This window comes from Osmerus eperlanus, chromosome 28 (genome assembly GCF_963692335.1).
Source record: "Osmerus eperlanus chromosome 28, fOsmEpe2.1, whole genome shotgun sequence".
Lineage (NCBI taxonomy): Eukaryota > Metazoa > Chordata > Actinopteri > Osmeriformes > Osmeridae > Osmerus > Osmerus eperlanus.
The window spans coordinates 6,162,929-6,185,477 of NC_085045.1; the positions used below are offsets into that span (position 1 = coordinate 6,162,929).

Genomic DNA, 22,549 nt, shown 5'->3' on the forward strand with positions numbered 1-22,549 from the left:
CATTTTTGTATTTCATATTATTATAATGACTTGAAAACCACAAAAACATGATCACTTCACGATGAATGTCAAGTCCGTCATTGCCCCGTCACCACCATCAGACAAAAATATGAATTATTGTGGTTTAGGAGTCTGATAGTGTTGACACAAAGTGATGGCAAAGTAAAAAACATTTTGATAAAAAGAGAAAGGTTGGGAGATTGTATCAAAGAGTAGCTAAGGAGCTTAGTAGATGTTAAATACATCGGCTACTAATTTGTCTGAGCAAAGGGTTTTATTTAAATAAATATTGCACCCTGTTTATTCCCACTTCTCATGGCACAGACATTGAACTAATATATTTTATGGAGCTGGATTGTAGGCTACCTATATTCTTGTTTTATTTTTTACAATATTATCTAACCTGATGTGAATGTCCCTTTCTTGTGGATTTTATTGAATTTGCCATGTTTCATGAGGCACAAGGTTAATCCTACATCTTTGACATCATAATTGATTCCATGACAACAGCATACCATTCTACAACACTCTACATGTCTGCATTTTACAATCTCACTGCAAATCAAGGCTACATTGCTTTTAAAAAGTGAAACGTTAATTAACTCAATAGATAGTAATTATATCACAATAACGTGTATATCAATGCACTCCCACCTTGAAACATGAGTGAGTATGACGATATTAACTGCTCTAGTATTTTTCAAATGCCTTACAATATTGTAGAACACAACACATTCAATTAAATGACTATAGCTACATAGTGATGCATATAGTAACAACATAGTTAAAGATGATAGCTAAGGTAGCTAGATTTAAACATACAACATAATAAAGACAGAAATATTCATTCTACATGAATGTGTGTGTGTGTGTGTACTCTCTAGGATTGTTTGAGGAGAAGTACGTGGAACTGAGCTGTCTTGGCCAAGGTGGCTTCGGCTCAGTCTACGCTGGACTCCGTATAGAGGACAACCTGCCTGTAAGAATGACATAACACACACATACAAAAATATACACACACTCACACACAGAGCAGTATATCATTTATATAAATCAACATGTGTTTCCCCTCACCCATCTCTTTTGATAGGTGGCAGTCAAGCATGTTCCCATTGATAAGGTGATAAACACACCTGTGGTGAGTGGACCAATCCCCCTTTTTAGTCCTACTAACCTACTCAGAATTCATATATTCCATTTTAGATTCTCATTCTGAATTGTCTGTGTCATCCAAAACCACAGTCTTCCAACAGATAACAGATCCCTATTGCAGCATGAACTCTACCTGGTTGTTGTGTTCTCTGTGTTTTAGACCCTGGGTGGGAAGCTGGGCCAGCTCCCCCTGGAGGTGGTGCTCCTACTGATTGTAGGACAGGGTGGGGCGGACATGGCTGAGAAGGCCAGGGGTAAGGAGGTGAGGGGTGAGGCCAGGTTTGGAGGGGGAGGAGACGGTCAGGCAGCAGTGGAGCTGCTGGACTGGTACGAGCTGGACCAAGAGCTCATTATAGTTATGGAGAGGCCTGTACCTGCCGTGGAACTGTTTGACTATATCCAGGAGAGAGGAGGATATCTCCCAGAGGATCAGGCCAAGGTGAGTGTGTGCAGACAAGTTCGTCACGGCCATCCACCTCCAAAGAGCTATTTGTGAGTCAACATTCATCACCATTTGCCTTCCCTCTCCCAACTGTCCTTCATCTTTCTCTCTGTCTCTTTCTGTAGATCATTCTGAGGCAGCTGGTTGAGGCCATGGTCAATTTTCATTCTTGGGGTGTCCTCCACCGAGATATTAAGCCAGAGAACCTTCTGGTCGAGACCGGTTCTGCAGTTCCACGGATTAGGGTTCTGGACTTTGGCTGTGGCTGCATTATTCAAGAAGCACCCTACACCGAGTTCCTTGGTACGTTCCCTACTCTTGTATTTTCTCTCTCTCTCTCTCCCCCCCCCCCAATCCATATTAAAGAGCAATATATCATCGAAGATTTACCATGATGACAAACACAAGGACTTGAGCGGAAATAAAGAATGGACTCAGTTGCAATTGCACCCAATCACATGCGTTCACACACGTCCATGTGTGGCTTTACTAAGGTTGTTTTGTGTGTGTGTGTGTCAGGGACCAAAATGTACATCCCTCCTGAATGGTACCTCCATGGTTCCTACCAGGCGGTTCCATCCGCTGTCTGGCAGCTGGGGGTACTGTTATATAACATGCTGTCTGGGATATTCCCCTTTCGCACACCCGACCACGTCCTTTATTGTGATCCTATCCCTACCATGGATGGGTTTTCCAGCCGTAAGCCACGCATCCACACGCAGACGAGAAAAATAAACACACTCATACAGAGGCACACACATGCTTTCTGTCTGTATGTGAAACTGACCACAGTTTCCTCCACTTCTTTCATATTCTCTGCTATCTCTCGCTCTCACTCTCTCTTTCTTTCTCTCTTCAGAATGTAAGAACCTGCTGAAATTGTGTTTGGCAAAGTGCCCCAAAGACCGGCCTACTCTAGAGCAAGTCCTTCTCCACCCGTGGCTGCATCCAGAGGAGGAGAGGAAAGCAGGGAGACAGAAAAAGAGAAAGGAAAGAAGAGATGCAGAGAGCAGCAGAGGAGGGGAGAGAAAGAGGAAGAGAGTGCTGGAAGAGAGACAGGATTCGGGGGAGTCTTCGACCGCACTGTCCCTTGAGGACGCCTCGTCTTCGTCCTCCCTCTCCCTGTCCCAGGGCAACACCAAGAGGTGTAGGGTAGATCCCAGGAGCCCCGAGGTGTCCCCTAAAAACACCACTTCCACAACAATGACCTCACATGGTACACATGGAAGAGGTAAGACACACAAACACAGACAGTCACAGCCACGCACCAGTTTAAGTTCTCCTGGTCTTCCTTGCCCCTGGTGTTTTCTGTCTGTCTCCGTGTGTGTGTGTTCTGGTCTTGGTTTGGTCTCTCCAGGCTCCCTGCACTCATGTGTCTCGTTCCAATCACCTTTTCTAGAGTTTGGCAAATAACTACTTTGGTTTTATAATCCTGTTTTGCTTTTCCCTGCTTTTGTGTCCATCCCCTACTACTGACAGTGGGATGCGGCCTAGACAAGGACCCAGAGGCGAAGCAGGGCTACATGGAAAGGGAGACAGAACTTGGCAGGTCAGTGGTAAACCTCTACAACTTTGAACCTCATCAACTGAGTTTTCAGATGAAGCATTGATTCTGCGAAAGGCCATGAGTGAGTAATGTTGTTCTCCCCAGGGCCCGTGCTGTGTCCACCATCCCAGAAATGAGTGATACAGCACTGCTGCCCAGAGTCCCTCTGCCTGTGCTGCCCAGAGACCCTCTGCCCGTGCTGCCCAGAGACCCTCTGCCCGTGCTGCCCAGAGACCTGATGCCTGTGCTGCCCAGAGGCCCTCTGCCTGTGCTGCCCAGAGACCCTCTGCCCGTGCTGCCCAGAGGCCTGATGCCTGTGCTGCCCAGAGGCCCTCTGCCTGTGCTGCCCAGAGGCCTGGTGCCTGTGCTGCCCAGAGGCCTGGTGCCCGTGCTGCCCAGCAACGAGCCCTCTGCTCCTCCTGAGCCCCCAGCAGAGTCCTGGTCGACTCCAGCACCCCCTGAGCACCTCTGCACATCCAGACGTCCTCCAGGTCTGCCTCCAGAGCTGCCCCGGCTTTTCACCCTGCCTCCTGGCCGGCCTCCAGAATTGCCCTGGCCTTCGTCCCTGCCCCCCGGTCGTCCTCCCGACCTCCCCACTGTCCCTTTCTACCCCCCGCCCTCCTGACCCCCGCCCCCCCCAAACATTCAGGAGAGGAGGATATCTCCCTGAGGATCAGGTCAAGGTGAGTGTGTTTACAAGTTCATACTCACTAACCCGGTTAGGGTTAGCCAGGGTTAACCCCGACTCTGGAATAATACAAAATCCTGTAGAAAACAATTACAGATCACAGAGCACAGACCCTGGATCCAAAAAAACTGTCAAAGGAAGGTTGGAACAAGGTTCTTATGGAGTCAGATGAACACCGGATTGGACGGGAACAGACACGTGAATGATGTTGGACAGCATGAATGAAGCTGACAAGTCCATGGAAAATGGACACCTGAATGAATGATGCTAGTGGGGAGAAACAGAAGGGAAGACCAACACACAACTACACAGGCACAGCCATATGCATACATACAGTACACACATGTTCCTATGGTGTACGTAACACCAGGAGAGAGGAAGACATCCCCCAGAGGATCAAGCCGAAGATATCTCCCAGGGATTTCCAAGCCGTAAGACACGCATCCACACGCAGGAAATGACATGCACACTCAGACGAGACACACATCGTCTGTATCTAGCCGACCACAATCCCCTCCACTTCTCTCATGTTCTCTGCTATCTGTCGTTCTCTCTTTACTTTTCTCTCTTCAGAAGATATGGACCTACAGAAGGAGGCGGTTTGACAAAGACCTGCCCACTCTGGAGGGAATTCTGCTCCACCCTTGGCTGCAGTGGTCCATCCCCTCCCCTTCACCTCTGGGACACACCATGGGTCGGTGTGCAGCTCATCCACTGCCTCACCACAGACCACCTGGGACAGAACATTCTTTTTTTTTTTTCAAATGTCCCAAGCATATTTACGACACACTAAATAAATAACACATTATATGCCCAACTAGTCTGTTTATTTCTGGGAATTTAAATCTCCAAATACTGATTTCAAATGAAAGTGATCTCCTGTCCTTTTGAGCTCATACTAGGATAGTGCCCATGTCCGTGATGCAGACGGTGATTGAGATGTTGGTAAGTTAATTCAATGACAGACAGGCAGCCATTATTATCAAGTTATCGATACAGTGCTCGTCACGGCTCTCACTACTGCAGTCTCAATCTGCGTTTGTCGTGTGTCTAACCTCTTCCATGTGTGAGATGTTCTCTAGTACATTTCCCTAGTTTTTAAAAATAACTTCCTCATTGGGATCCAGGTACTTATAGTTATTCCATGACTGGGTCAGGTGAACAAAACGGCCACTCCACATAGCTGAAAGCCCACAAAGTCATGTAAGTCCATTCTTCCACTACTGATAGGGGTTGTACATTGGAAACCGTACCTGAACGGGAGGGGCAGCAGATTGGAGAGTTGGTGTAGGCATTGAGGATGGTAGCATCCAGCTCCCTCATGAAGTTTATGTATGGTAGATGAACCACCCTATTCCCAGGGTCCACAGTCAGTTTGTCATCCTTCGTATGAAACGGAAATTATGCTCCAAAGAAAACTCCCTTGTCTTTCATACCCTCCATTTAACCTTAACCCTTGTGCTGCCTTCGGGTCACATGACCCAAAGGTTCATAACGAACCATCGTTGTGTTTACCCAATTTTACCCAATACAAAAACAAATAAAAATAATTGTCAGGCTATCGTCTTTGAAAATAGGACAATAAACCCTTTTGTTTCAGAACCATCCAGTCTCATGACCCTTTACAAATGTAAATACAGAGAAGTGCGTCCGTATTCTTCAACAATGGATCAGTGTGCATTGGACGACTGATCAAATTCAAATACAATTTATTTGTATAACCCTTTTTACAAGCAATGTCAGAGGGCTTCACATACACCCGTAGAACTTCCCCTCAACCAACCAAAACCCTCAAGGAAGACAAGGAACATTTTAGAAAAAAAAGAAAAAACCTTGGGAAAAGAAGTTCAGTGCTCCCCTCCTCCAACAAATACAGTTGGTGAAAGAGAGGTGCAGGACACAGGCTGTTACGTCCCTCGCCATGTTTGCATGCGTGTTCTGTCTTGTGTGTTTCTTTAGTGTTACGGCCTTTCCCCCTAGACAAGGTTCATAACACAGGCTAAACAGTCTTACATCAATAAAAGTTACGACAACAAAATGGAAGAAACTTGGGAGGAGCAGTCTAACAGCAGAGGATTTTTGATTTTTTAGTTGTAGGCCGGTAGTTCTTCCAGGTGTGGGTCATACAGAAGTTCTCTCAGGTGGTGACTGCTGGGACAGCCTGGCCCCAGACATCACTGCTTTGAAGTTTTTCTATAGTGAACACGCAGGTGACTCTTCAGATGGTCATTTGTTTTACCTGAATAGTCACACAGGTCACAGCTGTAGGGCTTCTCTCCAGAGTGGATTTTGCAGTGAACTGTCAAACTACTATCACGGCTAAAGGTTTTACCACAGAGGTCACAGCTGTAGGGCTTCTCTCCAGTGTGGATCCTGCTGTGAACTGTGAAACTGCTAACACGGCTAAAGGTTTTACCACAGAGGTCACAGCTGTAGGGCTTTTCTCCAGTGTGGATTCTGCGGTGATCTTTGAAACTGCTAGCATGGGTAAAGGTTTTACCACAGAAGTCACAGCTGTAGGGCTTCTCTCCAGTGTGGATCCTGCTATGAGCCTTGAAATGGACAGCCTGGCTAAAGGTTTTACCACAGAGGTCACAGATGTAGGGCTTCTCTCCAGAGTGGATCCTGCTGTGAACTGTGAAACTGCTAGCATGGGTAAAGGTCTTACCACAGAGGTCACATCTGTAGGGCTTCTCTCCAGTGTGGATTCTGCGATGAACTGTCAAACTGCTATCACTGCTAAAGGTTTTACAACAGAAGTCACAGCTGTAGGGCTTCTCTCCAGTATGGATCCTCCTGTGATGTCTGAAATTGCCAATCTGGCTAAAGGTTTTACCACAGAGGTCACAGCTGTAGGGCTTCTCTCCAGTGTGGATTCTGCTGTGAGTTGTGAAAGTGCTAGCACGGCTAAAGGTTTTACCACAGACGTCACAGCTGTAGGGCTTCTCTGCCGTGTGGATCCTACTATGAGCTCTGAAATGGCCAGCCTGGCTAAAGGTTTTACCACAGAGGTCACAGCTGTAGGGCTTCTCTCCAGTGTGGATCCTCATGTGGTTCTTGAGGCTAGTGTAGGAGGAAAGGCTCTTCCCACATGTATCACAGTGATGTGTCTCCATAACTCAGCTCTCTCTTTGTTCTCTGTCTGGTCTCTCTGGATCCTGTCTTGTATCTAGTCTCTGGAAGCTTGTCTCTCTCTGGTTGATCCTTTACTGCTGTTTCTGGTTGAGTCTCTCTCTTTAGTCTCTCTAGAGCCTTAAGGTGTCTTCTCTTTCTAGTCTCCGCCCATGATCAAGTATGATTGGCCAGTAGGAGATCTGGAAGAAACAGTTCCAAGTTAAAGGCAGGGTAGGCAAGTTGCGCGAAGCTAGCTATTTTAGCTTCTTTTTGACACGATTCAAACCAAAATATCCCACCTCCTACCTTCAAAGCAACTCCCACAAAACTACAGTAACGAGCATTGAGTGGAGGGGCAGAGTGCAAGCAGGTAGGTAGACAGACAAGTATCCCGTCCAATCACTAGTCAGGGTACCCCTTAATGATTGGTTGTGTTTATTACAGTATTGTAACGCCCACAGATGTCGGAATGATTTCATATTAACGTCCAACTTTTAGATATATTGGTTGCTATCAAGACATGAAGTTACTTTGGGCAAATATGACAAAAAGTGCTTCTCAACAACATGGCCTACCCTGCCTTTAATTACTACACAATAAGCATTACATGTAAATTAACAATAAAATGACTACATCCAATAATATTAATAAACGATTGCATGTGCATTTTTCTATTTAATGACGGATAGTTTCAATATAGAAAATAAATCACGGAATGTTTATGAGCACTCAACTTAAATTCGCTCCACTGCAGTAATACAGAAGCACAATATCTTTATGCTGCCCACGAGGGCGGTCAAATTAAAGTTCACAAAACTGGTGTACGTACCTTGAGACTCACAACACTGTCTGCATCTAAATAACAAAAAAAGTATATTACATACAATTTTCACAACGTACTAACATATCCACATTAATAAAGACAAACACTGAATCTAGCTAACAAAACAATCGAAGTAAAGCTAGCTAGCTATCACCGAAATGAGTTTAAAAACAAGCACAAAGGCGCAAATCCTGGATACAACGTCAAAAGCAACGCATATAACGATTGCACTTACCTTCATAGCTGTTAGAACTGCAACAGAGCTTTGATCTTAAAATACATTAACGCTAGGTCTCAAAATGTTAAAACGTAGGGACACTTCACTTTACGTATCGCCATGATAAACTACATTGATTTAGAGCTCACGTAACCGTGGATACAAACCAATGACTGTAAAATACTTTTTAAAGTCAATGATACAAACAATCGAGATGCAGTTTCACATTTGAAACACCAGGTGGCACCAAAACTGTAAAAAGGCTACAATGATAGGATTCTTCTCACCAGATCACTGTTGATACAGCTGACAATATGAATCAGTTTACATTTCATACTGGTTGAAGCTGTTTTCTTCAAGATGGTAGCCTTGGTAATCACATTTGAGAAAAAGTTGACCAAATGTGTTCCTTTCTACTTATGTAGTTTATGTGATGGATGGGCTGGTAGGAGATCAGTCTGATTGCTGTTCACCCCTACTGGTCACAGAGGCTGTGACCGTGCTTGCTGGTTACCTGCAAGTCTGTGAACATTTACTATTATATTCCTAACTTGTTTTATCCAAAGCTCATTCAGCAAACATACTTGATTATTATGCTTTATTTTATCCTCTACTGATTTATTTACAAGGACACAGTAGTATTAGATTCAGCAACTGCAGTATTTTGTTTTGTAAATTGGCTGTAGCTTTTAATCATGTAGATTACCAAAATGGAAAGGTTTTAAAACAAGTGTCTGCCAAGGATGGTGCACATAAGCACCTTTTGGTAGCAGGGGACACTTCACCAAGCAGTATAGAGTATATCAGTACAGTTTAGTACGTAAAGGCTTTCAGTGCCTCATTAAAGAACTTGAAGTAAACTGAGGGGAAAACTTGAAGAATCCCAAACAAGCATAACTGTTTAAAACAGAAGTGAACTGGTGCTATATAGTTTATGACATCATTTATTACATGCAGTATGTACAACATCTCATGTGGACTTGGTTTTGATTTCGAAAGTAAACAGAAATACATAGTGACTGAAATGTTCAGTCTCTTTTGGTTTGATACCTCAGCAGCACAATTCAAAGACAGCTAAACTTGCTCTTCATTTGGGTAGGCCAGAGTACTCTGCTATCTTGTGAATTACACTGATGTGTTGCTGAATCAGATCAGGTATATTGTAATAGTGAATCATCAAATTATTGGATAATATTCCATCTGCAGATATTATACACAGCAGATTCTCAACTAACTATCAAACGTATTAATTAGTCATCTCCACGTTACTTTAATGCTGAACAGTTGCTGTCTGCATAAAAATGGTTTCCTTTTTGAGCATCTACAGAAAATCTACAGGGGATATTTTAAAGTTTTAATATTAATTATTCTACGTCACCTCACTCCCCTGCTTTGTCGGACATGAACATGTTGTACCCACCAAATGCTCTTTTTGTATCCCAGATGCACCCCCAGAGCTCCCTGCACATAAGAAGCCAGGCCTTGGTCACCACCACCGGCGGCCTCCAGGTCTGCCTCCAGAGCTGCCCCGGCTTTTCACCCTGCCTCCTGGCCGGCCTCCAGAACTGCCCTGGCCTTCGTCCCTGCCCACCGGTCGTCCTCCCGACCTGTGTGTAGACAAAGTTCATTACAGCCATCCACACCCATAGAGCTTGAGAAAGTAAATATGTATCACTATTTTCTCTCCCTCACCCAACTCTACATCTTTCTCTCTGTCTCTGTTTCTGTAGGTCATTCTGAGGCAGCTCGGCTGTCGAAGGAATGTCGGAACTGGGTTCTTATGGAGTCAGATGAACACCGGATTGGACGGGAACAGACACGTGAATGATGTTGAACAGAAATGAATGAAGCAGACAAGCCCAGGGTAAATGGACACCTGAATGAATGATGCTAGTGGGGAGAAACAGAAGGGAAGACAAACACACAACTACACAGGCACAGCCATATACATACATACAGTACACACATGTTCCTATGGTGTACTTAACACCAGGAGGATATCTCCCAGAGGATCAAGCCGAAGATATCTCCCACGGATTTCCAAGACTCATCCACACGCAGAAAAAATAAAAGAATGCACACTCACACGAGACACACATTCAGATGTGGTTTAGTTGATTCGTTGACACACAGAAACACAGACTGAGATTCCTGGAATTATAGAAGTAAAGTGCGCGTTGTCCCCCCGTGCCAACCCCTTGCCCTCCCTTGACCGGCGCCACATCAGACATTTGAATAATTTTCTTCTGGTTTCTGACTTTTTTTAGACAAGTTAGTGACTTTTATTTTGAAAGAAGGTCAATGGCTCTTATCACCACCAATCAGTTCCGCAAACGTCTATTGGCTGTGCCAATAGCCAATGAACATACATGTTGGTAGTTATCTCATAGTATCACATGTGTAAGACTTCCAGCAGATCATCAGAATGGTATGAAGGTTTCTTATTATTTACTCATAACTGAATATTTTGGCTATTTGAGGCCAGTTGTCTATGAATGGGAAAATGTGTTATAGGAAAAATTGCTTTATTTGTGAATAACTACTGTGGTTGGTAGTTTACCGGAACAATCGTATGCTCGTTAGCTCGGAGGCTAGCTTGAAAATATTTTAAGAAACTCAGTCTAAGTTAAGAAGCATCCTGCTAACATGTTTTGTCGTTATAGCTATGCACATTTCTACTTTATTGTTGACGCTTACCTTTTGTTACGGTTGTAGAGTGATTGGCTTTGTCTGAGAAGCCAGTTCATAAAAAGTCATTAATTTGTAAAGTGATGTATGAATAGTGCTTTGAACGTGATGGTGTCCAATGCTAAGGAGATTATATTGTCTCTACACTACAGCTTCGTCGAGAGACGAGACTTAGACGGGAGTACCTGTACAGGAAAGCCCAAGAAGACAGAGTACGCACTATTGAGGAGAAGAAACAGAAGCTGAAGTCTGCACTAGATGGTATGACTGGTCACGCATGCATCCCAAGTGTCTTACATGTTATATGTAGTCTTGATAATAAATCAAATCATTGAATGGGCGTTTTTCCCTATGTGAGATGGGCCTGACATTTTATAGTCTATTAATATCAATATTTTTCTTGTTGACAAACTGTGTTTTCTTGTTTATGGATGCTTCAACTTAAATGGATTTTCATTTTGCACAGACAACCGTCTCATTCCAACTGAGGTCCGCAGAGAAGCTGTGCAGCTACAGAAGTTACTAGAATATGACGATGAAGGAGCTGAGGGTTTGTGACATAGTTACTTCTGTCTAAGAATGTATTGAATGCACCGCTTCGTGTCTAGCATGCTGTGTGATAGTGCCCAATATTCATCAAGAAGGGTCTGTCCAGGTGTCAGCTCCCATATGGATGACGAGTATAAGTGGGCTGGAGTGGAGGATCCCAAGGTCATGGTCACTACGTCAAGAGACCCTAGCTCAAGGCTGAAAATGTTTACCAAGGTCAGTCCCATTTATTTCTGGGATCCCGTCCTGTAATTACATATTGCGTGTGTCACTGATGTAGCTGGACTTTCTTTTGGTGTGACAGGAGGTGAAGTTGGTCTTCCCGGGTGCTCAACGCATGAACAGGGGAAATCATGAAATCAATTCCCTGGTGCAAGCTTGCAAAGCCAACAATGTAACAGATCTGGTCATTGTGCACGAGACTAGAGGACAGCCAGGTAAGCAAAGCAACATTCATTTACCGAGCGCATTCAAATAACAACCGTTTTTAATTGATTTGACATGTGTCCCTTTTAGACGGCCTTGTGGTGTGCCACCTACCGTTTGGACCAACAGCCTACTTCACCCTGTACAATGTAGTCATGAGACACGACGTACCAGACATTGGTACCATGTCTGAAGCTTTTCCCCACCTCATTTTTCACAACTTTTCCTCACGACTTGGTCAAAGGGTGAGATACTTGACAATTAACTTGCAATTTGTTCTGTTAATCTAAAATGTTTGGTTGCGCTAAGAATTGCTGTCACTTTCAGGTGTCCAACATCCTAAAGTACCTGTTTCCAGTACCCAAAGAGGACAGTAAACGTGTCATCACATTTGCCAACCAGGAGGATTTCATTTCTTTCAGGTTAATAATGCAGCACTTCTGTAAAGGAAATATCAGCATACATTCTTAAGTCTAACAGAAAGTGTAGAAATGGGTTTGATTCACCAAGTCTTGATTCATGTCTTCATTTCACAGACACCACACATATAAGAACACAAATCACAAAAATGTTGAGTTGACAGAAGTGGGGCCCAGATTTGAAATGAAATGTAAGTACTGAAAGTTTACTCTTGTATTGTATAGCACTTTTGGAACCCAGTGTTTAAAAAAAATGATTTACTAATTCTACTTTCTTTCTATAGTGTATATGATTAAGCTTGGTACCCTGGAGAATGAGAGCACAGCGGACGTTGAATGGCGCCATCACTCATACACGCACACTGCTAAAAAGAGAAAGTTTCTCAGTGTGGAGTAGTGTTCTAGTGTCCGTTACTCTAAACATGGGGATGTATTTGGCCATTTCATTTGTGCTGCATGGAAATGTGACCTGATATTTCTTGGGGCTTTGTCATGGTCAGAGGTATCCATGTACTTTATCCATTTAGCCCCTCCCCCCTCATACCTTTTTGTGCAATCTACCATATTTTGTACCTTGGGTTTATTTACATCCATTGAAATGGATAACCTTTCTAAATAAACACTGCTTTAAATCATCCATTTGGCTTTGTGCTTTTTTTCAAGCAATCGATATAGTTACACATTTGTATATTTATATTACAGTATTTTAGTTCAGTTATTAGCCTGATGAAGTAGCACAACATTACATCTACGACTGTCCAGTGGGCGGCGGTAATGCGGGTTTTCAGGTTGCCGAAACCCCCTAAATGTCAGATACACAAGAAGAAGACGAAGAAGGAGTCGCCCATCGTTACTTCAGAGAGAATCTTGTTGAGAGAATTCAAGATGGCAGTTTCAGGTGAGACTTGATCCCCGAGATAAATAACATCAAACTGTTTATTTGTGACGATTGAGAAAGTGTACACGGTCAACTGTTTAGTGCAATGTATTACTGTGCAAAATAGAATTCAGTTGCGTTTAAGTTGATGGGAACGAATGGTAGATGTGGCTAGCTGGCGCGGTAGGCTAGACTAGCTATTCCAATAGTAGCTAGCTAGCGTTAGCCAGTTAATCCCTTTCTGCTGTAAATCTAGTAAGTACTTGTTGAGTATAGCACGAAGAAACACCCGACAAAAATTAAGAAGCAAATAATAACGAAGCCTCGTCGATGCAGTAATGTCACTTAGGTAAAATGACACTAATAGTTACACTAAGCCTCATTCACCAGGGGACCACTGTCAAACATGGCCTCCAAAATGTCGAAATGTCATATTGCTAGCCAAGCAGTCAAATCCTTCTATGCTAAGCTACGATTCCTATTGCTCTGTCAGTTAATTTTAGTGACTTGCGGCCACATGTGATGCCAAATAGTACATCAGCTCAGACCTATGTCGAATGAGAAACGAAGGTCTGTCGGATATATTGAAGTTAGCCAGCCTTTCAAGTACTAGATCAGCAGGTAGCTGTCAAATCAGAAGTCTAGCACACGGCACGATAAGAGTTCCAGATTGCACGCCACACTAACTAGCTGGTCTAATGTAGCTATTACTAAATGCCCATATAGTGGCAGCAATCTTATCCGTAGTTTGTCTGATTGCAAGGTTTTTCTCTATTTTGGCTGTGTTTGAGTCGCACACTCATACACCCCCAAATTGTAATCAGGATTGTATTGGGAGCTGCAGTCGATCTGTAATCAGAGGCTTCATTTGTACATACTTTTTCTGTTCATCATCCCTATTTACATAGTAACAAAGTAACTTCACTTAAGTATTATGCAGTTCCAAGAAAAAGCAAATCTTTTAAGAAGAATAATTAGTCTGTCTGTCCAATCTATGGGCCTTATGCCAAATGTAATCTGTAGTGTCTGCACTATAATACAATTGTACCTATAACAGTCCTTCCTAAATTATCTGGAACTCAAAGGATGTTGCCGTGACCTCATTAATGCAAATATAAATACATACTGGAGTGGGTTGACAACACATCTAATCAAGTGTTGTCTCAGGTTCCAGGTAAAGGGCTCACTCCCTTGGTCTCCCCAGTGCATGAAGTTGTCCTGCAGTTGACGTGACTTAGTGCTGCTGCCTCCTGTTCTCCTACCTTCCCTGCCTTTCACCATGTCCTCCACCTCCTCCTCCTGCTCCTCCTCTGGAGAGACCAGCCCAGAGGATGTACCCAGAGGTGGGGGCACCATCAGAGTCTACCTCCCCAATAAGCAGAGGACAGTGGTAAGACAGGGAGATCGCCCAGGCAGTGGAGCGTGTTCAGTCGCTCATGTCTTTGCAGTGAAAATGTCTCAACAAGCTTGCCGTTTTTCACAACTTTAGAGCTGCCAACAGTTGGTGTTACATTTGCCAGCTGGTGCTTGCTTCTGTGTCTTATGAAATGTTCTTCCTTTGAGAAAGCTTAGAAACGGTCTGCCTTGTATATTAGTATTCAAACAGATATGGTGTGTGGCATTCATGTAAAAAAATAACATTATCTATATAAAATGCATATACACTGGCATCACTTAGCTATAGGATAACCAGAATTGCTGAGCGTTTTCATGAAAGGCATTGAAATGTTATACATTGTGTGCGAAAACAGGTGAATGTTCGCTCAGGACAGACGGTGTTTGACAGCCTGGACAAAGCTCTCAAAGTGAGGGGCCTCAGCCAGGACTGCTGCGCTGTATTTCGCCTCCTAGAGGGGTAAGTTTGTCAGTCTTCTCTCGCTCCACAGAGGAGCAGTCGTAGGGTGCACTCTAAAAGGACTGCAGCCCCTAGTGTACCCCAATATGTCTGGTGTTGTAGTCTCGGAATCCTCTTGGGAATGGTTTGAAAAAGAGAAAATTCAGTGGGGAAAAAAAGTAGTGTTGTTAACGTGTGTGTGTTTGTCCTCTGTCCTCCCTCTCATGGTTCTTCCCGCCGTCCTCACAGGCGCAAGAGACTGACGGAATGGAACACTGACATCACCCCGTTGGTGGGGGAGGAGCTTCTGGTGGAGGTGTTGGACGATGTCCCTCTCACCATGCACAACTTTGTAAGTTGGTGCTCTCTCGTGTCAGAACCTTGGGGTGGGGGATTAAAGATGGCCCGGGGCAGGTTTCAGGACGGTGAACCACAGGCTTTTGTCCTGACCGTCATTCTCAGGAAATGTTTGGCGTTTTGTTTCGTGGCAATTCCGTGCCATTGTCCTTTTTTTTTTTTTTTTTTTTTTTACATTTTATTGCAACCATCTAAATCTTGGTGTGCTTTGTAGATTTTGTGATACTGGGTGAAATAAACCTGCTCCAGGTCGACTCCAGTATCTGTATACTTCAGACCCACTGGCTGGGTTAAAAAAAGAAAGGAAAAATAAATATTTTGACTTGGTGTGTTGCCAAGGATTGTCTCATCATCCAGGCTCATCCCATGACATGTTTCCAGGTACGTAAAACCTTCTTCAAGCTGGCCTATTGCGACTTCTGCCACAAGTTCCTCTTCAACGGCTTCAGATGCCAGACGTGCGGCTACAAGTTCCACCAGCACTGCAGCAGCAAGGTGCCCACCGTGTGTGTGGACATGGACACCATGACCAAGCGGTGAGTCCTCCTCGGAAATGCAGGCTACGTCAACACGACCACCACCGCCCCTCCTCCTCCTCCTCCTTCCCATCAGTGCAGTTTAGATACACCCCCCCCCCCCCCCCCCCGATGTCCGTGTTCTCGTTGTGCATCGCCACCTGTCCGCCCGTCACCTTTTATGTGTTTCATCTGTGTGCTGTATGTTCCTTGTGTCCAGGTGTGGGCCCAACCCCTGCACAGATGAGGGGTATCCTCAGATATCCATACTGTTGCCAGACAACTCCATATCCCAGAGTGACATAGCCTTAACCCCAGAGCCTCCTGGGTAAGCACTCGTTCACGGCAGATAAGATGAGGAGCGTAAGCGAAAGCTCCTCGAGTGATAGCGCGCGGAGGCTGCGAAGGGGGGACCAAGTTGGGTTGACGTTCCCCCCCCCCCCCCCCCCCGGGTGTTTTTTTTTTGTTGCGTTTCCCGCAGGCTTAATCTGCTGTCCCCCACTTCGGCCTTCCGCTTCCCCCTCCCTGGCGCCGAGGGCCAGTCCCTGCAGAGGCATCGCTCCACCTCCACCCCCAACGTCCACATGGTCAGCACTGTGGGGCCGGCGGGCACCAGCATCATCGAGGTCAGCCCACAACCCCCAACGCCCCAGTGCGACGACACGCACGCAGCTGCGTCTTTGCGATCCAAGTGCGAATGTCGTCTTGTAACGCCTTTTTTTCTTTCTTTTCCTGTGTCTTTTTCTCTGCTCTCCGTAGGAAGCGCTAAAGCTCAACAGCACCATGGGTAGGAGTTCGCATTTAACTTTTCCACTTTACCGCCACGATCCTGCAGTCCATCACGGCTGTATTGCCATTTTGTTTCATAAATGATCAACATTCTTTCTTTTTTTTTTGTATCCCCAGGTCCTGAGCCTTCACCCAAGCCCTCCACCAGCCCCCCCTCTTCCCTGGGCTCCCCAGGCAGAAGACCTCCTAAGTCCCCCTCGGAGCACAAAGAGCGCAAGCAGTCCTCCTCAGACGACAAGAAGAAAGTGGTATGTGCTCCCAAACCCCCTCTCGCCTCCCCCACTTCCCCTAATACTCATGTGTCTCTGGAGGGCAGTGCTAAGTGTCCTGTATGTTCTAGCACCGTGGCTACAGAGACTCTAGTTACTACTGGGAGGTCCACTGGCGGGAGGTCAACATGCAGAAGAGGATAGGCGCCGGCTCCTTCGGGACTGTTTTCAAGGGCAAGTGGCACGGAGACGTGGCCATAAAGATCCTCAAAGTGACAGAGCCGACGCCTGAGCAACTGCAGGCTTTCAAAAACGAAATGCAAGTCCTGCGGTAAGCCACTGTTGTTTTTTTTTGTTTGTTTGTTTTTTCTTCCTCTTCCCCTGCGGAATCAACCGAGATTACAGTTGTGTGAAAGTGGTCGATCGCGACGTCAGTGCTCTGGGGGAGATTTTTTTGTTTTTGCATAAGAGGTGACTAATGCTCGCCTGTTATTGGATGTCGTCTCCCCCCCCGCCCCCCCCCCCCCCCCTCTGTGCAGAAAGACACGCCATGTCAACATTCTGCTGTTTATGGGCTTCATGACTAAGCCCAACTTCGCCATAATCACCCAGTGGTGTGAGGGCAGCAGCCTGTACCGCCATCTGCACGTCAGCGAGACCAAGTTCGACACCATGCGCCGCATCGACGTCGCCAGGCAAACGGCGCAGGGCATGGAGTAAGACAGACTTCATGTCACTCTTTATACTGGTCTTCTGAATTCATAGTTCACCGTTAAAATGATATATATATCAATCTTGTGTATTGATTTAGATTTTTTTTTAACCAAATTTTGCTTTGCTTTTCCAAGCATTTCTACAAATTGTGTTGACATTGATCATTGACAATCTATTGACTTTTTTTCAGCTATCTTCATGCCAAGAACATAATTCATAGAGACCTGAAATCCAACAGTATCCTTTTTTCATGCCGGGCATGTACTTTTCAGAGAGATTTAATTTGAAATGTATTAAGACACTGAATCTTGGCCTTGTGCAGTAAGGAACTGCATATTAGATGGCTCACGGAAAGCAGAACATCTCTTCAGACTTCAGAGTAAACAGATCCGCCATAGCTGCTCTCACCACAAACAACTGCTCTTCGTCTGTCACCTGAAATGTGACTTCTTGGTTTACATCTATTGCAATGTCAAGCCACCGGGGGACCATAGGCAGGATAGGGGAACTCATATGAATGTAAAAAAAAAACTCATAAAGTGACATTTTCATGCCATGGGATCTTTAAGAGAGCTCGGTTTCCATGCGTGCGTGTTGTCCATCCCTGTCGCCTTGTTCCTTAGCACGGCCGCCAGACATCTTCCTCCACGAAGGTTGGACCGTGAAGATCGGGGACTTTGGGCTGGCCACGGTCAAGTCTCGCTGGACCGGCTCACAGCAGGTAGAACAGCCCAGCGGGTCCATTCTCTGGATGGTGAGTCACTAGCCCCCAGAAATCATCTCATCAGCCCCGTTCAGGTTTTGCTTGACGGTTCTGCTGTTATGTCAAGTATGGCGACTTTACCCCCATCAGTGTTTTCTGAAAGCACCGAGCTCGTCGTGTGTTTGCATCGCAGGCCCCAGAGGTGATCCGAATGCAGGATACCAACCCCTATACGTTCCAGTCAGACGTGTACGGATATGGGGTGGTGCTATTCGAGCTAATGTCAGGGACCCTGCCTTACACCAGCATCAACAACAGAGACCAGGTAAAGTCATTTTCAAGCCTTCCAAAGCAGCAGCAACAAGAAAAAATGAAAAAATATTTTCACTGACTGTCACCCACTCCTCTTCCTCCTTTTTCGTGCCAATCAGATCCTCTTCATGGTCGGGCGTGGCTACTTGTCCCCAGACCTCAGTAAGATGTACAGCACCTCCCCCAAGTCCATGAAGAGGCTCATCATTGACTGCCTGAAGTTCAAACGCGACGAGAGGCCTCTCTTCCCTCAGGTAAACCCAACACCAAACACCGCTCACCTGGCGGATCGTTCTGGAACCGTCGTGGGAAACCTTTCTTCTCCAAATTGCAGATTTGAATCATGGTTGAATTATTTGTCATATATATTGATTATTTTAATAATCAAGCAGTCGCCGCTTGGTGAAAAAAATAATGTTTTTTGTCATTTTAATTTTGTAATTTTATGTTTACTCGTAATATCTTTTGGGATTTTGACTTTTGTTGTTGTTAATGTGTCCCCAGATACTGGTAAGCATTGAGCAGGTCCAGGACCTGTTGCCAAAAATCGAGCGGAGCGCCTCGGAGCCCTCGCTGCACAGGGCTGTCCACGCAGAGGACCTGAACCCACTCCTGTTCCACACCACCCGGATCATGCCCCTGTGAAGCCCCACCACGGGAGCCAAGAGCTGGTTGGCCGAGCGACCATCACCCACCAATGCTGCAGCATTCTCACGGTGGAGACACACACAGAGAGAGAGGAAGCACTGACAGCAGTCCATTCCACCACACATTCCTCCCCCCCTATCCGCCCCCCTCATGCCCCTTTCGCCCCCTCCCCTGGGCAAAAGCTGGAGCATTGCCCAAGTCGGGTGGCGCCACTAGATGGAGCCCCATCGACGTGGTGCATCTGGCAGGCTGACTGAAGGCTGTCCCTTCCCCCCTGCTGATTGCCCAGGCAGTTTGGTGTGTGGTCCGCGCCGGAGACCCATACATTCCTGTTAGGCGATGGATTTCTCAAGGCTGCTTTTGGGGTGGACACTTTTTTTTATTTTATTTTTTAGTACCATCGGAATTTCATGGTGAGCTTTCAAGGAGCAGGAGAGACAAGATCGCTCTGAATCTGATGTAAAAAAAAAAAAAAAAAAAAAAAAAAAAAGTGGTTGTCCATATACCACTGAGCTTTTGTTAATTCATAGTTCCTTGCAGTCTTAGTATACATACATATACATACGCATATATGTATGTGTGTATATACACACACAAATTTAGTTAAATTGCTGCTATAAAACATTGATTGGTATGCCACGGAGACCAGCAGTATGGGACTCAAGCAACACCGCACAATTGTCTGAGCACAGTAACATTTCCAAAAGGCTTGCACTGTCTCCATTCGACACATCGAGCTCCGCACAGCATTGAGTTACTACACGGCCACAAAAGCTGTAGTCTTAACAGCTACTGTAAGAGTATTCCTGAAAACGTGCTTACATTTAGCTTGATTTATACATTGCACCATGGAGCAGCTACTGATTGTTTTAAGGTGGTGTTAGGCCAACATTTCCTCACATATCATTTCCACTTTTCCTATATTTCATAGACTTCTGCAGGCTTTTTTGAAGATCGTCTTGCAAGAATCATGTGTAACCTGCATACCCAGAGCATATGAGAGGGCAAGTCCTTACCCTCCAAGAGACATATTTTCCCAGACTAATTTCTCCATGTCATGTGGCCTGGTGTTGCAATCTCGTCTTATTAAAGTGTTTATTTTTTCTTCTTCACCATAGGGAATGTTCACAGCTCAGGTGAATGGCATTGTCTGGTGCAAAGAGCAGTTTCTGAATGGGTGTTCAATATTGATTTGTTTGCTAGCTCCGGCAAGTGGTTTAAAACGAGCTGCCTTAATGTAAGTACTGGCTTCTTTACTCGTTGTACCCTAATGGCAGTGGTGGAAGTGCAGAGTAATCGGTTTTTATTCCAAATCGTTGTGGTATGGATTATTGGCAATCGTGATATCCCCCCCAAAAAAACACCAGCTTTTCAATTGAAGATACTTAATGGAACGTTCAAATACAAGCCACGTTTTTCTTTGCTGTTTTCTTTGAACTGGTGTTAATACACACAGCTGTCGCATAGGCTACAGCACAGGCCACTAGTTGCTGCTGAGCAATGCTTTCACTTATTGATGTCAGTGTACAGAAGATTTTTAGCGGTCACCTCAAATGAGGGATTTGGACAACCAGCCAGTTTATCATAAGGATGGGAGTTTCTTGTTGGGTGTATGCGGTGGTTGTAGGCTAGTTCCTCTCAAACGCGCGTTAACGTTATTTATAAGATATACGGTTGCTTATTTCACTGCTCCCTGGTGCAATGCAGAATGAATTCCTGTGTCGCTGAGGCTCATCAATGATCACTTTAGTTTTAGCATCTTGCGTTGGTCAAACTAACAGTAACTGTGATAGTAACCCAGAACGGGTATGCTTGGTGTTCTCTATGCTGGCAAATGGCTTGACGTTGGAGGGTGTGATTTGTCGATACTGTATTTGACGTGGTCAATTTAACAAGTGCAGAGCTTATCGGGGGGGGTTATTGAACATTGCAGGACTGACAGCTTTTGTAAGAAGCAGATACAGGTTTTTAGACCTAGATGTTTTCAAGTTTCAAATAAATAAGGGGAAGGGCTGGGTACCCTCCTCTGTTTTCTTATTCCAGTTATGTTGGTGGCTGTGGGTTGGGTAAGGATAGGGATAGGGTTGTCCGGGGCTTTGGTGACACGATGGTTGGGGAAAGGCTACTTTTTTTTCCTATCTTATTTATTGATGTCATTGCAGATTGCGTGAATCTGCTGTTCTTGGATCTTTTGGGGTGGGTGAGATGTTTGTTTACTGACAGAGATCCCTCTTTGCAACATTTAAGTCATCGTTGTGGTTCTTTCCGATTTAGAATGTTCTTCAAGGCACGGTACTGTCTCAAACTACTTCTCTAAACTAGCTTATTTCTCAAACTCAAGTGTGGCTAAAAATGGCAACCTAAGCACAGTAGATGGATATCAAGCAATAAAGTGTCATGAGCAATGCAAAGTGCAGAGAAAGACTAAATTAAATTTTCTTTCCAAGGGCATCTATCATTTTTTGTATTGTGTAGATTACAGGAGAAATTGAGTAGGCCAATGGCTGAAATGTATCTCTCCAAATAAAATCTATTTTACAGACTTGTAGCAATAGAGCTAGCAAGGAGAGATGAATTTGTTTTCCAGTGCATGTAGAAGTATACATGATGCAAGCATAGTATCTAATTTGTCTGGTGGCATTGCTTTACCATAGTGTAACATCATGTATTCCCTGATTTCTCTTGACTGAGGGCTCAGATTATATCATGTCTTTTTCATTGAAGAGGTGAACACGAGAGTATCGGAGTGTGAGTTTAGTTGACTGCATGCCTTTCTCTTCCAAAGAGGACAGCGTTTCGTCTGTTGAGAGGAGAGGCGGGGGACGGGGTAGGGGGTGCCACATTGACCAAAATTGAAAAGTAATATACGGACTTCCCTTAAAATCAAGTCTGCAATACGTGCATGATATCAGATAGAAGATACCACTTACTGTCTCAACAGAGTAATGGCAGGGGTCATTGGGGTGGGGACGGAAACCAGACAAACTCAACAGCTGTCTATTTTAAAGCAGAAATGAGAATGGGCGAGCTGTGTCAGTAGTTTTGCATATCTCTAGGTGAACTCCAATAATTGTGTGTGTATAGTTTCTGAGGTATCAGGGGTGTTCTGTTTGCAATAAGTGGTATATTCTGCTGTGTACAGTTACATTTTTTTTTTTTATTACAAAACTGTACCTTGTTTCTATTTTTGTGTGATGGTTTGAAAAGAACAAAATTATTTTAAAATGTAAAAGAAATCTTTAGTATTTTTGTAGGTTTTTGTCTTAAAATATTGAGGATGCAGGATTTTATTCTTTAAATAAAACTGTGGAATACTTATGGAAATCCTGTTTATCTTCTACAAACAATACAAAATGTCCTCCGTTGATTTCACAACAACAGTGAGTTTTACACTCTTCAAAGATGCCCATAACTAGCCCCTTTTTAGTCTAAACGAAACTGGTTTAGTTCGACTTGTCTTAAAGAAGAAGTGGCCATGCCCTGAGTTTAGCAGGTTATGACCGAGCGACAGGAAACAGTGATGTTTG

At 44.6% G+C, this 22,549-nt stretch overlaps 4 protein-coding genes and 1 long non-coding RNA gene across 6 annotated transcripts; 4 read left to right on the top strand and 1 right to left on the bottom strand.

Moving 5' to 3' along the window:
- Positions 1-853: 853 nt before the first annotated feature.
- On the top strand, positions 854-3,765 carry LOC134014912 (serine/threonine-protein kinase prk-2-like). Its single transcript, XM_062454092.1, has 8 exons — positions 854-979; positions 1,091-1,138; positions 1,313-1,591; positions 1,720-1,897; positions 2,114-2,293; positions 2,454-2,825; positions 3,074-3,143; positions 3,246-3,765. The coding sequence occupies exons 1-8, from the start codon at positions 854-856 to the stop codon at positions 3,763-3,765; spliced, it is 1,773 nt and encodes a 590-aa protein (XP_062310076.1).
- A 25-nt stretch (positions 3,766-3,790) lies between these two features.
- Positions 3,791-4,550, top strand: LOC134015139 (uncharacterized). The gene is made up of 3 exons (XR_009929067.1): positions 3,791-3,823; positions 3,912-4,259; positions 4,402-4,550. It is a non-coding gene; the product is annotated as an uncharacterized LOC134015139 (long non-coding RNA).
- Positions 4,551-5,520: 970 nt separating this feature from the next.
- Positions 5,521-8,448, bottom strand: LOC134015089 (zinc finger protein 678-like). Of its 2 annotated transcripts, none has more exons than XM_062454416.1 (3): positions 8,270-8,448; positions 7,772-7,797; positions 5,521-7,142 (listed from the first exon to the last, which is right to left on the bottom strand). In XM_062454416.1, the coding sequence occupies exon 3, from the start codon at positions 6,942-6,944 to the stop codon at positions 6,003-6,005; it is 942 nt and encodes a 313-aa protein (XP_062310400.1). In that variant the 5' UTR covers positions 6,945-7,142; positions 7,772-7,797; positions 8,270-8,448; the 3' UTR covers positions 5,521-6,002. The 2 variants fall into 2 exon arrangements, with proteins under 2 accessions (XP_062310400.1, XP_062310401.1); XM_062454417.1 differs by lacking the exon at positions 8,270-8,448 and adding an exon at positions 8,001-8,258.
- A 1,830-nt stretch (positions 8,449-10,278) lies between these two features.
- On the top strand, positions 10,279-12,701 carry imp4 (IMP U3 small nucleolar ribonucleoprotein 4). The gene is made up of 9 exons (XM_062454365.1): positions 10,279-10,410; positions 10,823-10,931; positions 11,137-11,220; positions 11,326-11,435; positions 11,524-11,656; positions 11,736-11,890; positions 11,973-12,067; positions 12,182-12,255; positions 12,349-12,701. Exons 1-9 carry the CDS (start codon positions 10,408-10,410, stop codon positions 12,459-12,461), a joined length of 876 nt encoding a protein of 291 aa, XP_062310349.1. The 5' UTR covers positions 10,279-10,407; the 3' UTR covers positions 12,462-12,701.
- A 151-nt stretch (positions 12,702-12,852) lies between these two features.
- On the top strand, positions 12,853-22,338 carry araf (A-Raf proto-oncogene, serine/threonine kinase). Its single transcript, XM_062454029.1, has 16 exons — positions 12,853-12,962; positions 14,109-14,331; positions 14,693-14,796; positions 15,025-15,127; positions 15,514-15,668; positions 15,868-15,975; positions 16,129-16,273; positions 16,407-16,434; positions 16,554-16,684; positions 16,777-16,976; positions 17,185-17,361; positions 17,550-17,596; positions 17,995-18,113; positions 18,256-18,387; positions 18,494-18,628; positions 18,879-22,338. The coding sequence occupies exons 2-16, from the start codon at positions 14,221-14,223 to the stop codon at positions 19,017-19,019; spliced, it is 1,836 nt and encodes a 611-aa protein (XP_062310013.1). The 5' UTR covers positions 12,853-12,962; positions 14,109-14,220; the 3' UTR covers positions 19,020-22,338.
- The last annotated feature ends 211 nt before the right edge of the window (positions 22,339-22,549 follow it).